This window comes from Gavialis gangeticus, unplaced genomic scaffold, assembly GCF_001723915.1.
Source record: "Gavialis gangeticus isolate Ggan-Ray unplaced genomic scaffold, GavGan_comp1, whole genome shotgun sequence".
NCBI classification, from domain to species: domain Eukaryota; kingdom Metazoa; phylum Chordata; order Crocodylia; family Gavialidae; genus Gavialis; species Gavialis gangeticus.
The window spans coordinates 57,561,814-57,577,527 of record NW_017729022.1 but is presented as its reverse complement, the minus strand read 5'-3'; the positions used below and the strand labels follow the sequence as shown (position 1 = coordinate 57,577,527).

Sequence of the window (15,714 nt, the reverse complement as noted above, 5' to 3'; positions counted from 1 at the left end):
ATACCATAGCCTGGGTGGCCATGCAGTCTCCGTCTGGGTCTGTCAGGCCTGAGAAGGGGCAGCAGCAGAACAGATGGCAGTGGCAGCAGCAGCAGCACTGGTGGTAGTAACTGTCCATTTCAGCCATTCAGGGTGTGCTTCAGGTGAAAGTGGAGGTGAAGGCGGTGAATGTTTACTATAAACATTTTTGTCACTTGTGCTTTTTCTTCAGTATTAGACTTCTAATAGAATGTCATGGGTATAATAGCCTGAGTTTATTCCTGCCTATCCAACTCTAACAAAGGGTGAGGTATTGCTTCTTGAAGGTAATAACACAAAGATTTATCAATTCTGCTCCTTTGAGAAACTGTAAAACTTTTCACTTCAATTTTAGTTTCACTTCACTCACTGGCTCTACTCATGCAAAGGCTGGAGGACTGGAACCTAGAATGTCAAAACAAGAAAAGGTTAATGCTTTCTCCCACTAATTAGCTATGAGTGGATGGCATGTGACTTTACAATTTTACTAATTTTTCATGCTATGGTTTCTTCTTGCTCCGTTAAAATGGTTCTGTGTTTGAAGTACAAGTTTTTTTGACATCATAGACTAATAGGCTCGAGGGATAAAATTAGGTTAAAGCTACAATTTTCTTTGATGTCATGAACAATGATGTATTTGTTTATACACTGCTAAGGATTGCTGTAAGCTTTATTCTAAATTCAGACATCTTATTTACTATACTATTATACTGCCGTTTAAACTATAGAAATAATTTTCTTCTTCCACCTTTTGGGATAGGTAATTTAAAGTTATAACTGAATACACATTTTATTCTTTTGCAGGTCACTAGATTAGTTGAATGTGAGAGAATGCTTGTGGCAATTGAGCTCGCTAATTGGTTAAATGATGCAAATTATGCCCTGCAAGCTGTTGTTCAATGTTATAGTCTCCTTGCTCCAATTATCTACCACAAGATTTCTTCAGTGCCAGTGGTTCAGGTAAGATCATTTGAAAAGAAATAGTTTAATTCAGATTCTCTGAGTGGGTAAACAAAAGATAGACCAACATTGTGCCCAGGTGAAGTGTACTTTTACCAGTATACACAACTGGAAACTGGCCTATATATATAAATGGGTATATAAACTGTATATACATCACTAAACTGGTATATATGTCACTCAAACTGCTGCAGCAAATGATGGCTGAAGCAGAAACAATGCTGACAAAAGGTCAATGTTGAAGGACTCAGATCCAAGCAAGCAAGTCTCCTTCCACCAGCTCCTCAATGAAAAACTGGTAAATTCCAATCAAAAACAATGGGAGAATGTCAGCAGTGTGTGGGGTGTCCTCAAGACCACCACCATTAGTATCTGTTAAGAGACATTTGGAGTCTCTATCAGGAAATGTCAAGATTGGTTTGATGAGATTGACCGGGAGATCCAAGAGTTGATTGATCTCAAGTGCAATGCCCTTTGTGCTTAGCAAAATAACACCACCTCCAAGCAAAAGAAATTGAATTTCCAGTAAGGCAAAGCAGAGTTCCAAAGGAGGACCTGTGATATGAAGAACAAATGGTGGGAAGATGAGGCTAAGGGGATTCAACATCTCACTGACATCCATGATATGCAGTTTCTTCAGTGCCACCAAAACTGTCTATGGTCTGAGCGCTCAGGAACCAACTCCCTTGAGACCTAAGGATGGAGGAGATATGATTGAGAAAACGGGAGCCATCAGTGTGCATTAGAAGAAACATTTTGAAGGCCTTTTCAGTCAAGATTATTGTTGATGAGGGTGTTCTCAACTCCATCTCTGACTGGGTGTTGCAGGATGATCTTGGAATCCCTTCAACCCTTGACAAGGTGAGGAAAATCATCAAGCAGATGAAGGACAAGTCATCTGGAGCAGATGGAATCTCCATGGAAATCTTTAAGCAGCAGGGAGTGTTGCTCACATCACAGCTTCATGCCCTCATCTTAAGGACCTGGAATGATGAGAAAATCCCTGATGATCTCAGGGACACCAAGATTGTGACAATCTTCAAGAATGGAGACAAGTCTGACTGTGGAAACTAGAAGAATCACCTTGCTGTCCATCTCAGGAAAGATCATTGCAAGAACTCACCTGAAATGTCTCCTTGCACTTGCCAAAGTGTTCTTCCTGGAATGTCAATGTGGGTTTAAGGCATCAAGAGGCACAACTGACATATGATCTTCAGCTTTCCAGTGCCAGGAGAAAGGCTGGGAACAACATAAGCCTCTTCTACATGGCCTTTCTTTGACCTCATGAGAGGTTTCGACTCTATTAGCCTAGAAGTGATGTGGCAGATCCTTGTGAAGTATGGATGCCCACTGAAATTTAGTAGTATTCCTTGCCTGCTCCATGATAGTATGCAAACAGTGGTTCTCAGTAATGGATCTATCACAGAACTCTTTGAGGTTAAGATGGGAGTTAAGATGGCTGTGTCATTGCTTCAACACTCTTCTCAATATTCCTTGTCATGATGGTACATCTGACCACCAACAAGCTTCCAGCTGAAGTGGAGCTAAATTACCAAGTGGATGGTAAGCTGTTTAATTTCAGCTGGGAGCCAAAACGAAGGCCAGCTTGACCTCAGTCATTGATTTCCGGTATGCTGATGATGCTGTAGCATGTGCTGACACAGAAGCAGATCGTCAGGCAATCATCATTGTCTTTACTGAGGCATACAAGAAAAATGGGACTGACAGTTAACATCCAGAAGACTAAAATACCAACACACTCCTAAGGAACAGTCCCCAGCTCTGGCAATCCAAATCCATAGCGAGACTCTCTGGAGAACATTGAGTATTTCCTTTACCTTGGAAGCCATCTCTCTCAAATGGCTGACATGGACAAAGAAATCCAACGTTTCCTCAAATAGGCAAGTGTAGCCTTTGGATGCCTAAAGAAATGGGTGTTTAAAGATTGTGACATCAGAAGCAAAAATAAGCTCATAGTTTATCAAGCAGTCATGATCTCCACATTGCTGTACAGAGCTGAGACATGGACAGTGTACAGAAGATGTCTAAAGTCATTGGAGAAGTGCCATCAATTCTGCGTGTGGAAGGTCCTTTGAATCCAGTGGGAAAACAGATGCACCAACATTAGCATCCTTCTGCAAGCAAACACTACAAGTATTGAGGTGAGGATCATCTGACATTGGCTTCATTGGCTAGCCATGTCATCCGGATGTCCGACTCCAGGCTCCAAAAGCAACTTTTATTCCCCTAGCTCAGCAAGGTCTATGTTTAAGAGAAGAGCAGAGAAAGTGCTTCAGGTGATGTTCTCAAGGCTAACTTAAAAAAATGCAACATCCATGTTAACTCATAGGAGACTATTGCCCAGGACTGGCCCAAATGGAGGAAGAGTTTCTTGTAGGGATCTCAGTACTTTGAAACCTCATGACAACAACAGCAGATGGAAAAGTAGGAGTGGCAGAAACAGCATGTTGCAGACCAAATCAAAAATCCAGCACCACCCACCCCACATGGAAACACATGTCTGAGATGTAGTAGAGTCTGTCAATCCTGCCATCTTTGGACACGCTAATCAGCCATCTTTGGACACACGGATAAGATAGTCGTGGAAGACAGTCATTTTCGATTGATTTTTTTTGTAAGGGGTTGCTGAAGAGAAGATACCCGTAACAGAACAGAGGCTCGGCACACAAACTGGTCTATACTTGTAACAGAACAGAAGTTTGGTACACGTAGATTGGTTTAAAAATGGTGAACCCGGTTTAAGATTTGCTCCTCCTCACCAACGGCAAATGTGTGTTCTTTTCGCTACTGATCTAAACTACCTTGCTTACAGAAAACTGCATAATTTAGATCAATTCTGCCTCTGGCTTTTTGAACGTCTGTACCTAGCCTGAATGTATGGGTACAATCAAATTTATAACAATGTGTACAAAAGATGAACTAAAGATGAGCTACCAAAAGGGAAGTTATTAATATTTCTATAACTTCTGAGCACTCCCGTAAAGTTATAAATCCATGTATCTGGACAGTGTTTTCAGATATACTAATATCAGTGAAGAGTAACTGCACTGAGATGGGTGCTGTAATATATGTCTAACTATGACAGAATCTTGGCCGTAACTTCCAACCATATTGTGTTTACAAATACCACTGTGAAGGAAGAAAAGGGAGTGTTTGCAGAGTTCTTTTTTAAGTATTTGTCTCTGATATTCAGGTGGTCCATTCCCTTCTGGGGCTGAAGTTGATTTTATTTTTCAGTAATGTACCCTTCAGTTTTCAATGGAGAAATGTTTCCTTTTAAAAATACATTTCTTTCCAAAAGTTTGCATATTTCCTATAAAAGACTGTGTACCTTCCCTCTATTTCTGTGTTTAGTAGTAATACTATTAAATCCCATCAGGTTTTCAGGAAAATATATTGTGGCAATATCCAAAGACTTTCAAATTCATGACCAACAAATAGCAAACATGGATTTTAAATTAAGGACCAATTTACATAGTTTAAAGCAGTCAGGGATGATTATTGTGTTAAAAATCTTAGAGAGGATGGAAACAATTAGGAAAAGCAATATAGATTTTATTACATTACTTGTGATGAGCTCTTGGTTAAGCAGTTATTTGTTTGATATCTTAAAAAAAGCACAGCCAACAATTGGAAACTGCTTTTCATGTTCAGATCCCCGTTCAAATGGATAGTAATTTGGTTTCCATATGTGTTAAACAAGACAGAAAAATGGGTCTTTGATATTTAGAACCAAGTAGAAAAGAAAACTAATCTGAAAAGTATTTAAACTTGTTTTTGTTTTTTCATTTACATTTGTGACCTGCTCAAAAACAATTTTAAGTAGATTTGTTTATCTGTATCATCTACTCATCATCGCACTGTAGAGTCTTTCATTTCTGGCTAATTAAAACACTAAAGGTCTCCACCATGCATCTTTAATTGTGTATCTACTACTTCAGGCAGAACTCGCTATTTATTGCTAAAAGTTAATGGCTGAAATCCAGGCCATATTGAGGTAAAGGGGGATTTACAATTGATTCTAGCAGGGCTAGGATTTCACTCCATGTATGTAGTAAACTTTTAAAATGTTATAGTAAAATGTTACATTGCTGGGCACTGATTCTGGAAAGGGTATGTAGATTTAGGACATGATATTGTAATCCTTGTATTTTCAGATTCTCATTAAATGCTTGACAGTCCTTCAAGAGCTCCCAGTTAGTACCTCACAAAGGAAACAAGCAGGGTGTTATGAGAGTATTCAGCATATGATAGCATGTTCTTCCTTTTACACAGCCAAGGTATTTATTTTATCATACTTATGACTATGGACTACAGTGTCAGTAGATAACACTTGAAATCTTTACATAACACTTCATCATGCTAAACTGTACTTAAAAATACTAGCAGGAAGTTTGGCGTTCTTGAACAAGACTTAAGCAGTGTTATAAAAATATTTCTGGACATGTTAGTGCTGCTGTTTTCACATTGTTATATTTTTAAATCAGAAGTTTTGTTAAGTACTTTATTGAGGAATGGGATCATCTTGTTTATTTCTTACTAGATGAAATCAGTGACCTATTTTAATTTATACTGTGTGATACTTAGATTTCATGCACCTTCCGTTTTATAATTAATTGAAATATACATTTAAAATACCTTAATTGTGATCATAAAATGGGGTGTTAATTTTTTGATAGTGCTAATAAAAGAGGAGTGCCTAATAAGAAACAGAAAACTTGGCATGGAAATGACAGTGGTACATCCTCTGGTTCTACTATGTTAGAAGATTAACTGTTTTGCATGTAAATAACTGACATTAGCCCTAATTTAACTCCTTTTCTAACTGAACTTATTTAGCACCAAAGTTATAAATGCAAGTGCCTGATGTCACTCACTCATTTATATTTAAGGCCATGATTCAAGTGTCCTGATTTTCAGAGATCATTCACATCTGCATTTTTTTTCACTTCATTGGAGCTGCAAGTACTCAGGCTATATACATATATTAAAGAATAATGTAGTGCTTGTAGGACTTTTTTCTTTTTTTTAAGAACTGCCAATCTAGAGATGCTAGATTAAAAATGTGTTTTTCTGATAAGTTTGAGGTCTTTCTGTGACCCTGAAAGAAGGCAGGCTTCTTCTAGTGCTGAGCTGTCTTTAGCTTAGAGTGCCTTAGCAGACTCCCTTTTGGTTTCCTGGAATGTTGCTGCTGCTTTGATTCACTTACACTAGCTGTTCCCTTATCCCAGTCTGGCAGAAGTCAATTTCTGCAATTCTCCTTGAAGGACCAGATCCCCTGTACCACAGGTCAAAAAGAAATTTCTTCTTTCTGTTTCTTGGTAAAGAAGTGTTACACTACTAAGTCCTGCGTCTCATAAAACCTGCTAAGAGTATTGTCCAATTCTGTAGTACTATTCAAAGGGTTATAAACAGTAGTAGTGGCTAAGCCCTCAACCTCAGGACCAGTGCTTTTTGACACTGACATCCCCTGTACCAACTCTCTCACTCCTTGAAGCAGAACCAATATTTATCACATGGGAGATACAGACACAGCAGAAATAGTTGTATCATTGCTTTTTGGTTTAATCAGTGCCGCAAAATCAGTGCAGACAACTTCTGCAATATTAGTTAGGAAGCCTGCCCCAATATATAATTTCAAGCTGCAATAAAGTCTTCCCAACTTCTGCAGGAGCCAGTCTTTAGACTTTAGTGTTTGGAAAGGGAATTTGCCACCTTACTTCTGAAAAATACCATTCTATGACCTTGTATGCATTGGACAAGGAGTATGCGGGTAGGCCTGTGATAGTTTACTTTTTGGGTAGGACCACTGGCATGGCATCTTCTTCTTTGTCCCCCTCCCCCTTCCTCCCCCCTTATCTTTATGAACATAACTCTTGGGCTTAAATGGAAGTCTGCTACATCCTCTGCGATTTTGATCTTCTCAGATCACTTTCCTGTTAGAAAGCATCCATTATTGAGCAGTAGCAGCAGAAACATCCTATTTCTTTTCCTGAGACTGCAGTTTCTCCATTTTTTTTCTTTAGTGGAGGCCCTGGATTGCCAGATTAAGGAGCTCCAGGCAACAGTGCAGTGGCTGCGCACCATTAGAGAGGGAGAGCAGGAACTGGATGCCTGCTTCATAGATTTCATAGACATTTGGGCTGGAAGAGACTCTGAAGGATCATCGAGTCTAGCCCCCTGCCTCACGGGCAGGAAGTCACCAGGGATCATAGGATCCCAGCAGGATAAACATCCAAATGTGTCTTGAAGGCGTTCAAAGTGGGTGCTTGAACCACCTCCAGCAGTAGTCTATTCCAAACCTTGGGGGCTTAGACAGTAAAGAAGTTCTTCCTTATGCCCAGCCCGAATCGGTCACGGTGGAATTTGTGACCATTCGATCTTGTCATCCCTTGGGGTGCTCTGGTGAACAGACATTCCCTCAGATCCTGGTGAACACCCCTGATAAACTTGTAGGTGGCCACCAGATCACCCCGTGCCTGTGCTTTTCCAGGCTGAAGAGTCCCATGGCTCTCAGCCTCTCATCATAAGGTCTGCTTTCCTGACCTCTGATCAGGTGCGTGGCTCTCCTCTGGACTCTGTCAAGCTTCTCCACATCCTTTTTGACTTGTGGAGCCCAGAACTGGACGCAGTACTCCAGCTGTGACCTTATCAAGGATGAGTACAATGGGACAATGACGTCCCAGGATTTGCTTGAGACGCATCTATGGATGCAAGCCAGCATTTTGCTCGCTTTACTAGCTGCAACGTCACATTGAAGGCATATATTCATCTTGTGGTCAATAATGACCCCCAAGTCCCTTTCATCTGTAGTGCTGACCAGCGTAGCACTGCTGAGCCTATAAGCATGCTGCAGGTTTTTCCTCCTAGGGTGGAGAACCTTGCATTTTTCGGTGTTGAACACCATCAGGTTCTCATCCGCCCAGTTCATGAGCCTGTCAAGGTATGCCTGGATCACCCTCCTGTCTTTAGGTGTGGATGCTTTACCCCAGAGTTTGGTGTTGTCGGCGAGCTTGGCCAGCTCGCATCTGACACTAATGTCCACATCATTGATGAAGATGTTAAAGTGTATAGGCCCTAGGACAGAGCCTTGAGGGACCCCACTGGTCACAGGACACCACGATGATTGACATCCATTAACCACCACCCTCTGGGTCCTGCCGCAGAGCCAATTCCCCAGCCAGAGGATCGTGGTGTGGTTGAGGCTGCAGTTAGCCAGTTTTGCCAAGAGGTGATCATGAGATACCAGATCAAAGGCTTTTTTTAAAGTCAAGATATGACATCAATCTCTTCCCCCTTGTCCAGGTGATAGATCACCTGGTCATAAAAGGAAATGAGATTGGTCAAGCAAGACCTACCTGCAACAAACCCATGCTGGGTATCCTTCAGGATATTGTCGTCAGCTAGTCTGTTAAGGATGGCCTCTTTGATAATCTTTTCCAAGACCTTCCCCAGGATAGAGGTCAAGCTGATGGGCCTGTAGTTTGCCAGATCTACTTTCCTCCCTTTTTTGAAGATAGGCACGACATTGGCCTTCTTCCAGTCTTTGGGCACTTTACCAGAGCACCAGGAGTTCTCAAAGATCCAGCTCAAGGAGCTGGTGCTAGCCAGCTCCTTGAGTACCCTTGGGTGTAAACAGCCAGGGCCGGCTGACTTGAAGGTATCCAGCCTGTCAAGGTGTTCCTTCATGAGGTCAGCACTGATGGAGGGTAAGGAATCTCCCTCACCTGGGCCTCCCTGTCCCATAGCGGGCAGGGGCGTCCCATGGGACTGGTGAAAGACTGACGCAGAGTGCCCATTTAGTAAGTTTGCTTTTCATTGGCATCAGTTGTCAGTTGTCCCATGTGGTTTAGCAGGGGTCCAGTGTTGCCCTTGCTTTACCTCCGGCTCCCCACGTATCTAATAAAGGACTTTTTATTGTCCTTGATATTTGTAGCTAGCTGGAGTTCCATCACAGCCTTGGCTTTTCTGGATTGCTCTCTGCAGGTCCAGACCAGAGCAGAGTATCTCCTTGGTGGTGGTTCCAGTCCTCCATTCTTTGTAGGTCTTCCTTTTAAGACGCAGGAGGTCTGCTAGTTCCCTGGAGAGCCAAGGGGGCTGCTGTGCCTTTTTGCTGCCTTTCCTTTGAGATGGGATAGACTTTGCTTGTGCATCCAGGATTGCTCTCTTGAGGAGCAACCACCCATCCTGAACTCCCCTTCCTTTTAGGTTGTGTCCCTTTAGGGCCTCACTGACAAGCCTCCTTAGCTAGCTTGTCAAAGTCAGCTTTCCTGAAGTCAAGGACTTCTGTATTACTATCTGATTTGCCAGCTTTATGGTGAAAGCTGAAGGTGATCAGCTCATGGTCACTGTCACCCAGCTTCCTTTAGATCATTAGGTCGCTGATTAGGTCATCCCCGGTTGCCAGTACCAGGTCGAGCAGTGCTTTACTTCTCATCGGCCTGTAAACCTCCTGAATCAGAGGTAATCCACGCATGAGAGAGAGGTTTGTGACTGCTCGGATTTGACTGAACGCTCCTCCCATGAGATGTCTGGGTAGTTAAAGTCTCCCATGACGACCATACATTGGGAGTGCGCAGCCTTGGCCACTTCCCTGGCAAATTCCTGTTCAAGGTCTTGACCCTGGGTAGGGGGTCTGTAGTAGACTCCCACCATAGTATCCCCTGTGCCATGTTCCCCAAGGATTTTAACCCAGAGGGTCTCAAGTCTTCCACCATGGGTGCCAGTGTCAGCTTGCAGGGATGTGTAACTTTCCTTGACATAGAGAGCTATACCCTTTTGTCCGCTCGATCCCTCCTATACAGGGTATAGCTGTCTGTACCTGTGGCCCAGTCATAGGTGGAGTCCCACCAGGTCTCCATTATCCCTATGACATCATAGTTATTTGCGTTTAACAGGAGGACAAGTTTTTCCTTTTGTATAGGCAGGCAAGTGTTCTCTTGGGGGCCCTGGCCTTGTCTACAGTTTGTTCAAGGGCTGGGGCAGGGGTGGTCTCCCTTAAGTGCCTTGGCCTGCTGGCTTTGCAAGGGTTGCTGAGTGGGCCAGCAGTGGCAGTAGTCCCTTCATCCCCCTATGGGCTTAGTTTAAAGCCCGGTGGAGCAGCCAGTCTGGCTGAGAAGAGCCTCCTCCCCAGCGGAGAGAGGTGGAGGCCGTCCCTTCCCAGCAGCTCACGGCCTCTCTCACCAAAGAGCGGAGTGTGGTTATGGAAGCCAAAGCCTTCCTGATGACACCAGTGCCGCAGTCTTTGGTTCACTCCCAGATCCATGTAGCGCCTCATGACTTGGCTGGGAGTGCTCCCAGCCGTGTCATTGGTGCCCACATGGATGAGGAGCATAGGGTAGTGGTCAGTGGGCCAGAAGAGTTTAGGGATCTTCTCCGCAATGTCTCGGATATGGGCTCCCAGGAAGCAGCAAACTTCCCGGGCTAAGGGGTTGGGGTGGCAGACTATCCCCTCAGTCCACCTCAGGATGGAGTTTCCCATGACAAACACTTTGTGTTTTGTCTTGGGGAGAGCACGGGGGTGGTAGCTACAGTAGTGCCTGTGTTGTCTGCAGGAGCTGGCAACTCAGTAGGCTCTGCTGGGGCTGCAAGAGGTTTGTACCTGTTGCAAAGCTCCCGTGGGGCAGGGGCCTTGGGGTGGTGGGCCTTGGGGCTCTTGGCCACCTTGGTCCAAGCCCTGTGCTGGTCCGTGAGGGAGGTCCTCAAGTCCTCCCTTGTCCTGGAGGGAGACTGTGATCTACCCTCCGCCTCCTGGGGGAGAAGAGCCTGGTAGTAGGAGTCGATCTCCTGCTCACAGTCCCTGATGGCGCACAGTCTCTGGACTGCGGCCTGGAACTTCTCCAGCTGGCATGCCAGAGACCCCAAAAAGGGAGCAGACCCCACAAGTGGAGGTGGCCATGCTTTCGGGCCCCAGAGCCTGAAAAAGTGACAGGCAGCCCCCGGATGGTTTCCAGGCTCTCCACCAGATGGCTGACGACTCCATGGTGGACATGAAGAACCGGCATGGAGTCCAGCCAGGGGTTGCCTGGACAAAGGTAGTCACTGGCCCTAGAAGGCAGTGCACCAGGGTGACCATTCCCCTGGAGCTGCACTACCGTTTTGAACCCCTCATGTCAGCAGAGTCAGCTGAGCCACTGGCTTCAGCATGTGAGGATGGAGGGCCAGCAGTAACTGCGCCCAGAGGATGACACAGAGTAATCGTGGTGGGTGACTCCATCCTGAGGGGGACTGAGGGAGCGATTGTTGCCCTGACCCCTTAGCCTGTGAGATCTGCTGCCTCCTGGGGGCTTGTGTCCGGGATGTAACTGAGAGGATCCCCAGACTCATCCAGCCCTCCAACCATCACTCCATGCTACTCATCCATGTGGGCATGAATGACATGGCTTGGAATAATCCTGGCTGGGTTATGAGTGACTACAGGGCTCTTGGGGCACAGATGGTTTGTTTTTTTTTCCCTTGATCCTCCTGGTCACAGGCCTCGGAAGGAGAGGTGTATTGGAGAGGTCAACAGAAGGTTCTGGTGATGGTGCCATCGCAAGGGGTTTGGCTTCTTTGATCACGGTCCACACTTTAGGGAGAGAAGCAGTGGCTTGTTGGAGAGGGATGGCCTCCACCTCACCCTGAAAGGGAAGAAGCTGTTCTTGGCCAGGATAGCTGACCTACTTGACAGGGCTTTAAACTAGGATCACCAGGGGATGGGCAATCAATTAACAGTTCTAGTCCAGGTCATGACAGCCACAGTAGTAACAGACCAGGTAGCCCAAGGGAATCCACTCTGAACACAGCCCAAGGAAAAGTCACATCCCAGCACACAGGGAAGCCCAGGGCTTCTCACAGTAGGTCACCTACCTGTACACAAATGCTAGGAGTTTGGGGAATAACAAGAAGAACTGGCCCTACTCCTGAATGTTATCCCTATGAGATCATAATCATGGTCAGACACCTGGTGGGACTCCACCTATGACTAGTCTGTAGGTATAGAAGGCTATACCTTGTACAGGAGAGACCATGTTGGGAAGAGGGATGGGGGTTGTAGTGCTCTACATGAAGGAGCAATACACTTCCCTTCAAACCAAGTTTAGCAACCAAGGAGGGCCTCTCGAGACTCTCTGGGTTAAAATACAGAGGGAGCATGGGGAAGGGGACATAACTGTAGGAGTCTATTACAGACCTCCCAACCATGAGGAAAAGCTGGACTGAGAATTCAATAGGGAACTGGCTGAGGCTGCAGACTCTGAATGTTTGGTTGTCATGGGGGACTTCAACCTCCCCGGCATGTCATGGAAAGAAGACATGGCCAAATTTGACCAGTTGTGTAGCTTCCCTCACATGCATTGATGACCTCTACCTAACACAAAAGGTCTACGGGCTGACTAGGGGAGAGGCACTGCTGGATCTGGTTCTGGTCAAATGGGATGATTTGGTGAATGATCTGAGAGTCAAGGGGAAGCTTGGTGGCAGTGACCATGAACTGATCACTTTCTCAGTTCAACGCAGGGCAGGCAGGTGCCTCAGTAAACCAGAAATCCTCAACTTTGGGAAGGCCGACTTTCAAAAACTCAGGAGACTGGTCAACTAGGTACTTGGAGACCATGGCCCTTTAGAAAGGGGAGCCCATGAGGAATGGGTGTTCCTTAAGAACATAATCCTTGAAGCACAAGGAAAGTCTATCCTATCCTGAAGGAAGTGCAGTCAGCGGGCTAGGGTGTCCCCTTGGCTCAGTAGGGAACCTGGACCTCCTGAAGCTAAAAAGAGAAGCCTACCCCAGATGGAAAATGGGAGTCATCACTAAGGAAGACTACATAGCACTAGCCTGCACCTGCAGAGAGCAGACCAGAAAAGCCAACGCAGACACTGAACTCAGGCTAGCCACGGGAACGAAGGACAACAAAAAATCCTTCTTTTGGTATATGGGAAATCAGAGGAAAAACAAAGGCAACATTGGACCCCTGCTGAATCAGCTGATGACTGACTGTCAGGAAAAGGCAAATCTCCTAAATGATTACTTTGTGTCAGTCTTCCATCCATCCAAAGGGGTCACCCTGTCAGATAGGATGCAATGCATCCAGGGGGCAGAAGATGGGCCTACAATTGATGGAGATCAAGTGAGGGAACACCTTGTAAGAGTTGACATCCACAAGTCCATGGGCCTGGACGGTATGCACCCGAGAGTTCTTTAGGAGCTAGCGGACATCATAGTATGCCCTATGGCAAAGATATTTGAGAACTCCTGGTGCTTGGGAGAGGTACCAGAGGATTGGAAAAGAGCCAGTGTGGTCCCAATCTTCAAGAAAGGAGGGAAGGAAGACCCAGGGAATTACAGACCAATTAGTCTGACATCCATCCCTGTAAAGATCCTGGAGAAAATTGTCAAGGCTAACAGCAGCAGGCTAGCAGAAGATAACTTTGAGTGCCAGCCAACATGGCTTTATTGCTGGAAGGTCTTGCCTGACCAACCTTGTCTCCTTCTATGACCAGGTGATGCATTGTCTGGACAAGGGAGATGAGGTTAATATCATATATCTGGATTTCAGGAAGGCCTTTGATTTGGTCTCCCATAATGTCCTCATGGCTAAGCTGGAAAACTGTGTGCTTGACCATCTCACTGTTCAGTGACTGGGGAACTGGCTCCAGGGTTGGACCCAAAGAGTAGTGGTTGATGGGAGCAAATCAACATGGCGTGAGGTGACTAATGGTGTCCCTCAGGGTTCAGTATTCCGGCTAGTACTCTTCAATATTTTCATTAATGATCTGGATTTGGGCATCAGAAGCAGACTGGCAAAGTTTGCAAATGACACTAAAGTATGGGGAAGGCAGTCGCACTGGAGAACAGTTTGGGGATACAGGCCGATCTGGACAGGCTCGCAAGGTGGGCGGACCAAAACCTGATAGCCTTTAATGCAGAGAAATGCAGGGTGCTCCACCTTGGGAGGAAAAACCAGCATCGTACTTATAGGCTTGGCAGTGCTATCCTTGCTAGCACCATGACCTAAATAGACTTGGGGGGTCTCGACTGACCACAAGATGAACATGAGCCACCAATGAGATGCCGTGGCCAGCAAAGCAAACCAAACTCTGGCATGCATCCACTGAAGCATCTCAAGCAAAACCAGGGATGTCATCCTCCCACTTTACTCAGCCTTAGTGAGGCTGCAGCTGGAGTACCGCATCCAGTTTTGGGTCCCCCACTTCAGGAGGGACATGGATAAGCTTGAAAGAGTCCAAAGGAGAGCCACCTGCATGATCAAAGGCCAAGAGAGCAAGCCTTACGAGGAGAGGTTGAGGGACATGGGACTCTTCAGTCTGGAGAAGAGAAGGCTCAGGGGGGATTTGATGGCAGCCTATAAGTACATAAGGGGGGGTGCACCAAGATCTGGGAGAACAGTTGTTCACCAGTGCTCTCCAAAGGATAACAAAGTCTAATGGCCACAAATTTCTGGGAGGCCGATTTAGACTGGACACAAGGAAAAACTTATTTACGGTTTGAGTGTCCAGTGTCTGGAACAGACTGTCTCCAGAGGTGGTGCAAGCACCTACTCTGGAATCATTCAGATGGCATTTGGATGCTTATCTTGCAGGAGTTATTTGACCCCAGCAAGACTTCCTCCCTGTGGCAGGGGGGCTGGACTTGATGATCTTGGGAGGACCCTTCCAGCCCTTAAAGTCTATGAATCTATGAAAAAAAACATCAGCCCCATCATCAAATTCTGAAATCACTCCAACCCACATAGCGTCCTCATTACTGGATAAAACAGCTGCACTCCCAGTGCTTCCCAGGCTTGACTTCTAGGACAGGGGGGAAGGCCAGGCTCCTTCCCACTCTGAGACCTTGGCCTTTTGGTTTCTCACCTTCCCAGGTTGTCTATAGCTCTGACTTGGGGAGCAAGCATCCAGTTGTGCATTTGAGAAAGAGGCTTCACCTCTTGTTGGGGTGACATAATGCAACCCATAGTTCTAAGCAGCACTGATTGGATCAAAGGCTAGCCAGCCAGAGTTTTTCTGTCCCCACCAATGGGGTTCAGCCATCCCTCTGTCCCCAGTCCAGCTCACAGAGCCATGAGCACCCCTAAAGATACTCGGCTGTTTCATTTCTAGTCTTTTAGCTCCCCAAAACAAGTGGAGGCACTTATCTCAGTCTCAGATTCTTCTGGCCAGGAACTGCCAAGATACCTTTTTTCCAGTCTGCTCTTTCATTGCCTTGTTTATATCCTTTGGGCAACTCCTGGGTGTCCTGAATCTCCCCTTTGTTGTCAACAAAGCCATTCAAAATCCTGTTGATGCTAAGGGACCAATTTGTCTCATCCTCCTTAACCCTTAAGTCCTCATTAACACCTAGCCCTTCATTCTCTGTGGACAGGCTAATGAAGTATACTGTGTCATACCTCTTGTGGGCTAAAATTGAGTGTAGGAAGTATCCGAAGTCCCAGACTAAAGTGTCTGGGATGGAGGATGCGTGCCTGTAGCATCTGGGGGCATCTGAATCCCAAGACCTCTGAGCTTGGTTCTGCACGTAGATGCCTGCTAGTGGATTTGGGAGTATCTGAAGTCCTAGGGTGAGAGCCTGGGATGGAGGATGCTTGCCAGTTGTAGCACCATACATAATGTTTAGAATGATTAAGTTCTGCCTGCTCAATCAATATGGTTTTTGGAACTCTTGCATTTTGTTTAATCAATATGATTTGGAACTGATTTAGCTGATTCGACCTGGAACAGGAA

At 45.5% G+C, this 15,714-nt stretch overlaps 1 protein-coding gene across 7 annotated transcripts in view; it reads left to right on the top strand.

Annotated features, from left to right (window-relative positions):
• CFAP54 (cilia and flagella associated protein 54) overlaps positions 1 to 15,714 on the top strand; it is a 308,490-nt gene that overhangs the window by 104,360 nt on the left and 188,416 nt on the right. For all 7 annotated transcript variants that reach the window (XM_019515046.1, XM_019515044.1, XM_019515049.1 and 4 more), the window contains exons 25-26: positions 823 to 978; positions 5,157 to 5,279. In XM_019515046.1, coding sequence (XP_019370591.1) covers positions 823 to 978; positions 5,157 to 5,279 — 279 coding nt within the window. The remainder of the gene's footprint in view (positions 1 to 822; positions 979 to 5,156; positions 5,280 to 15,714) is intronic.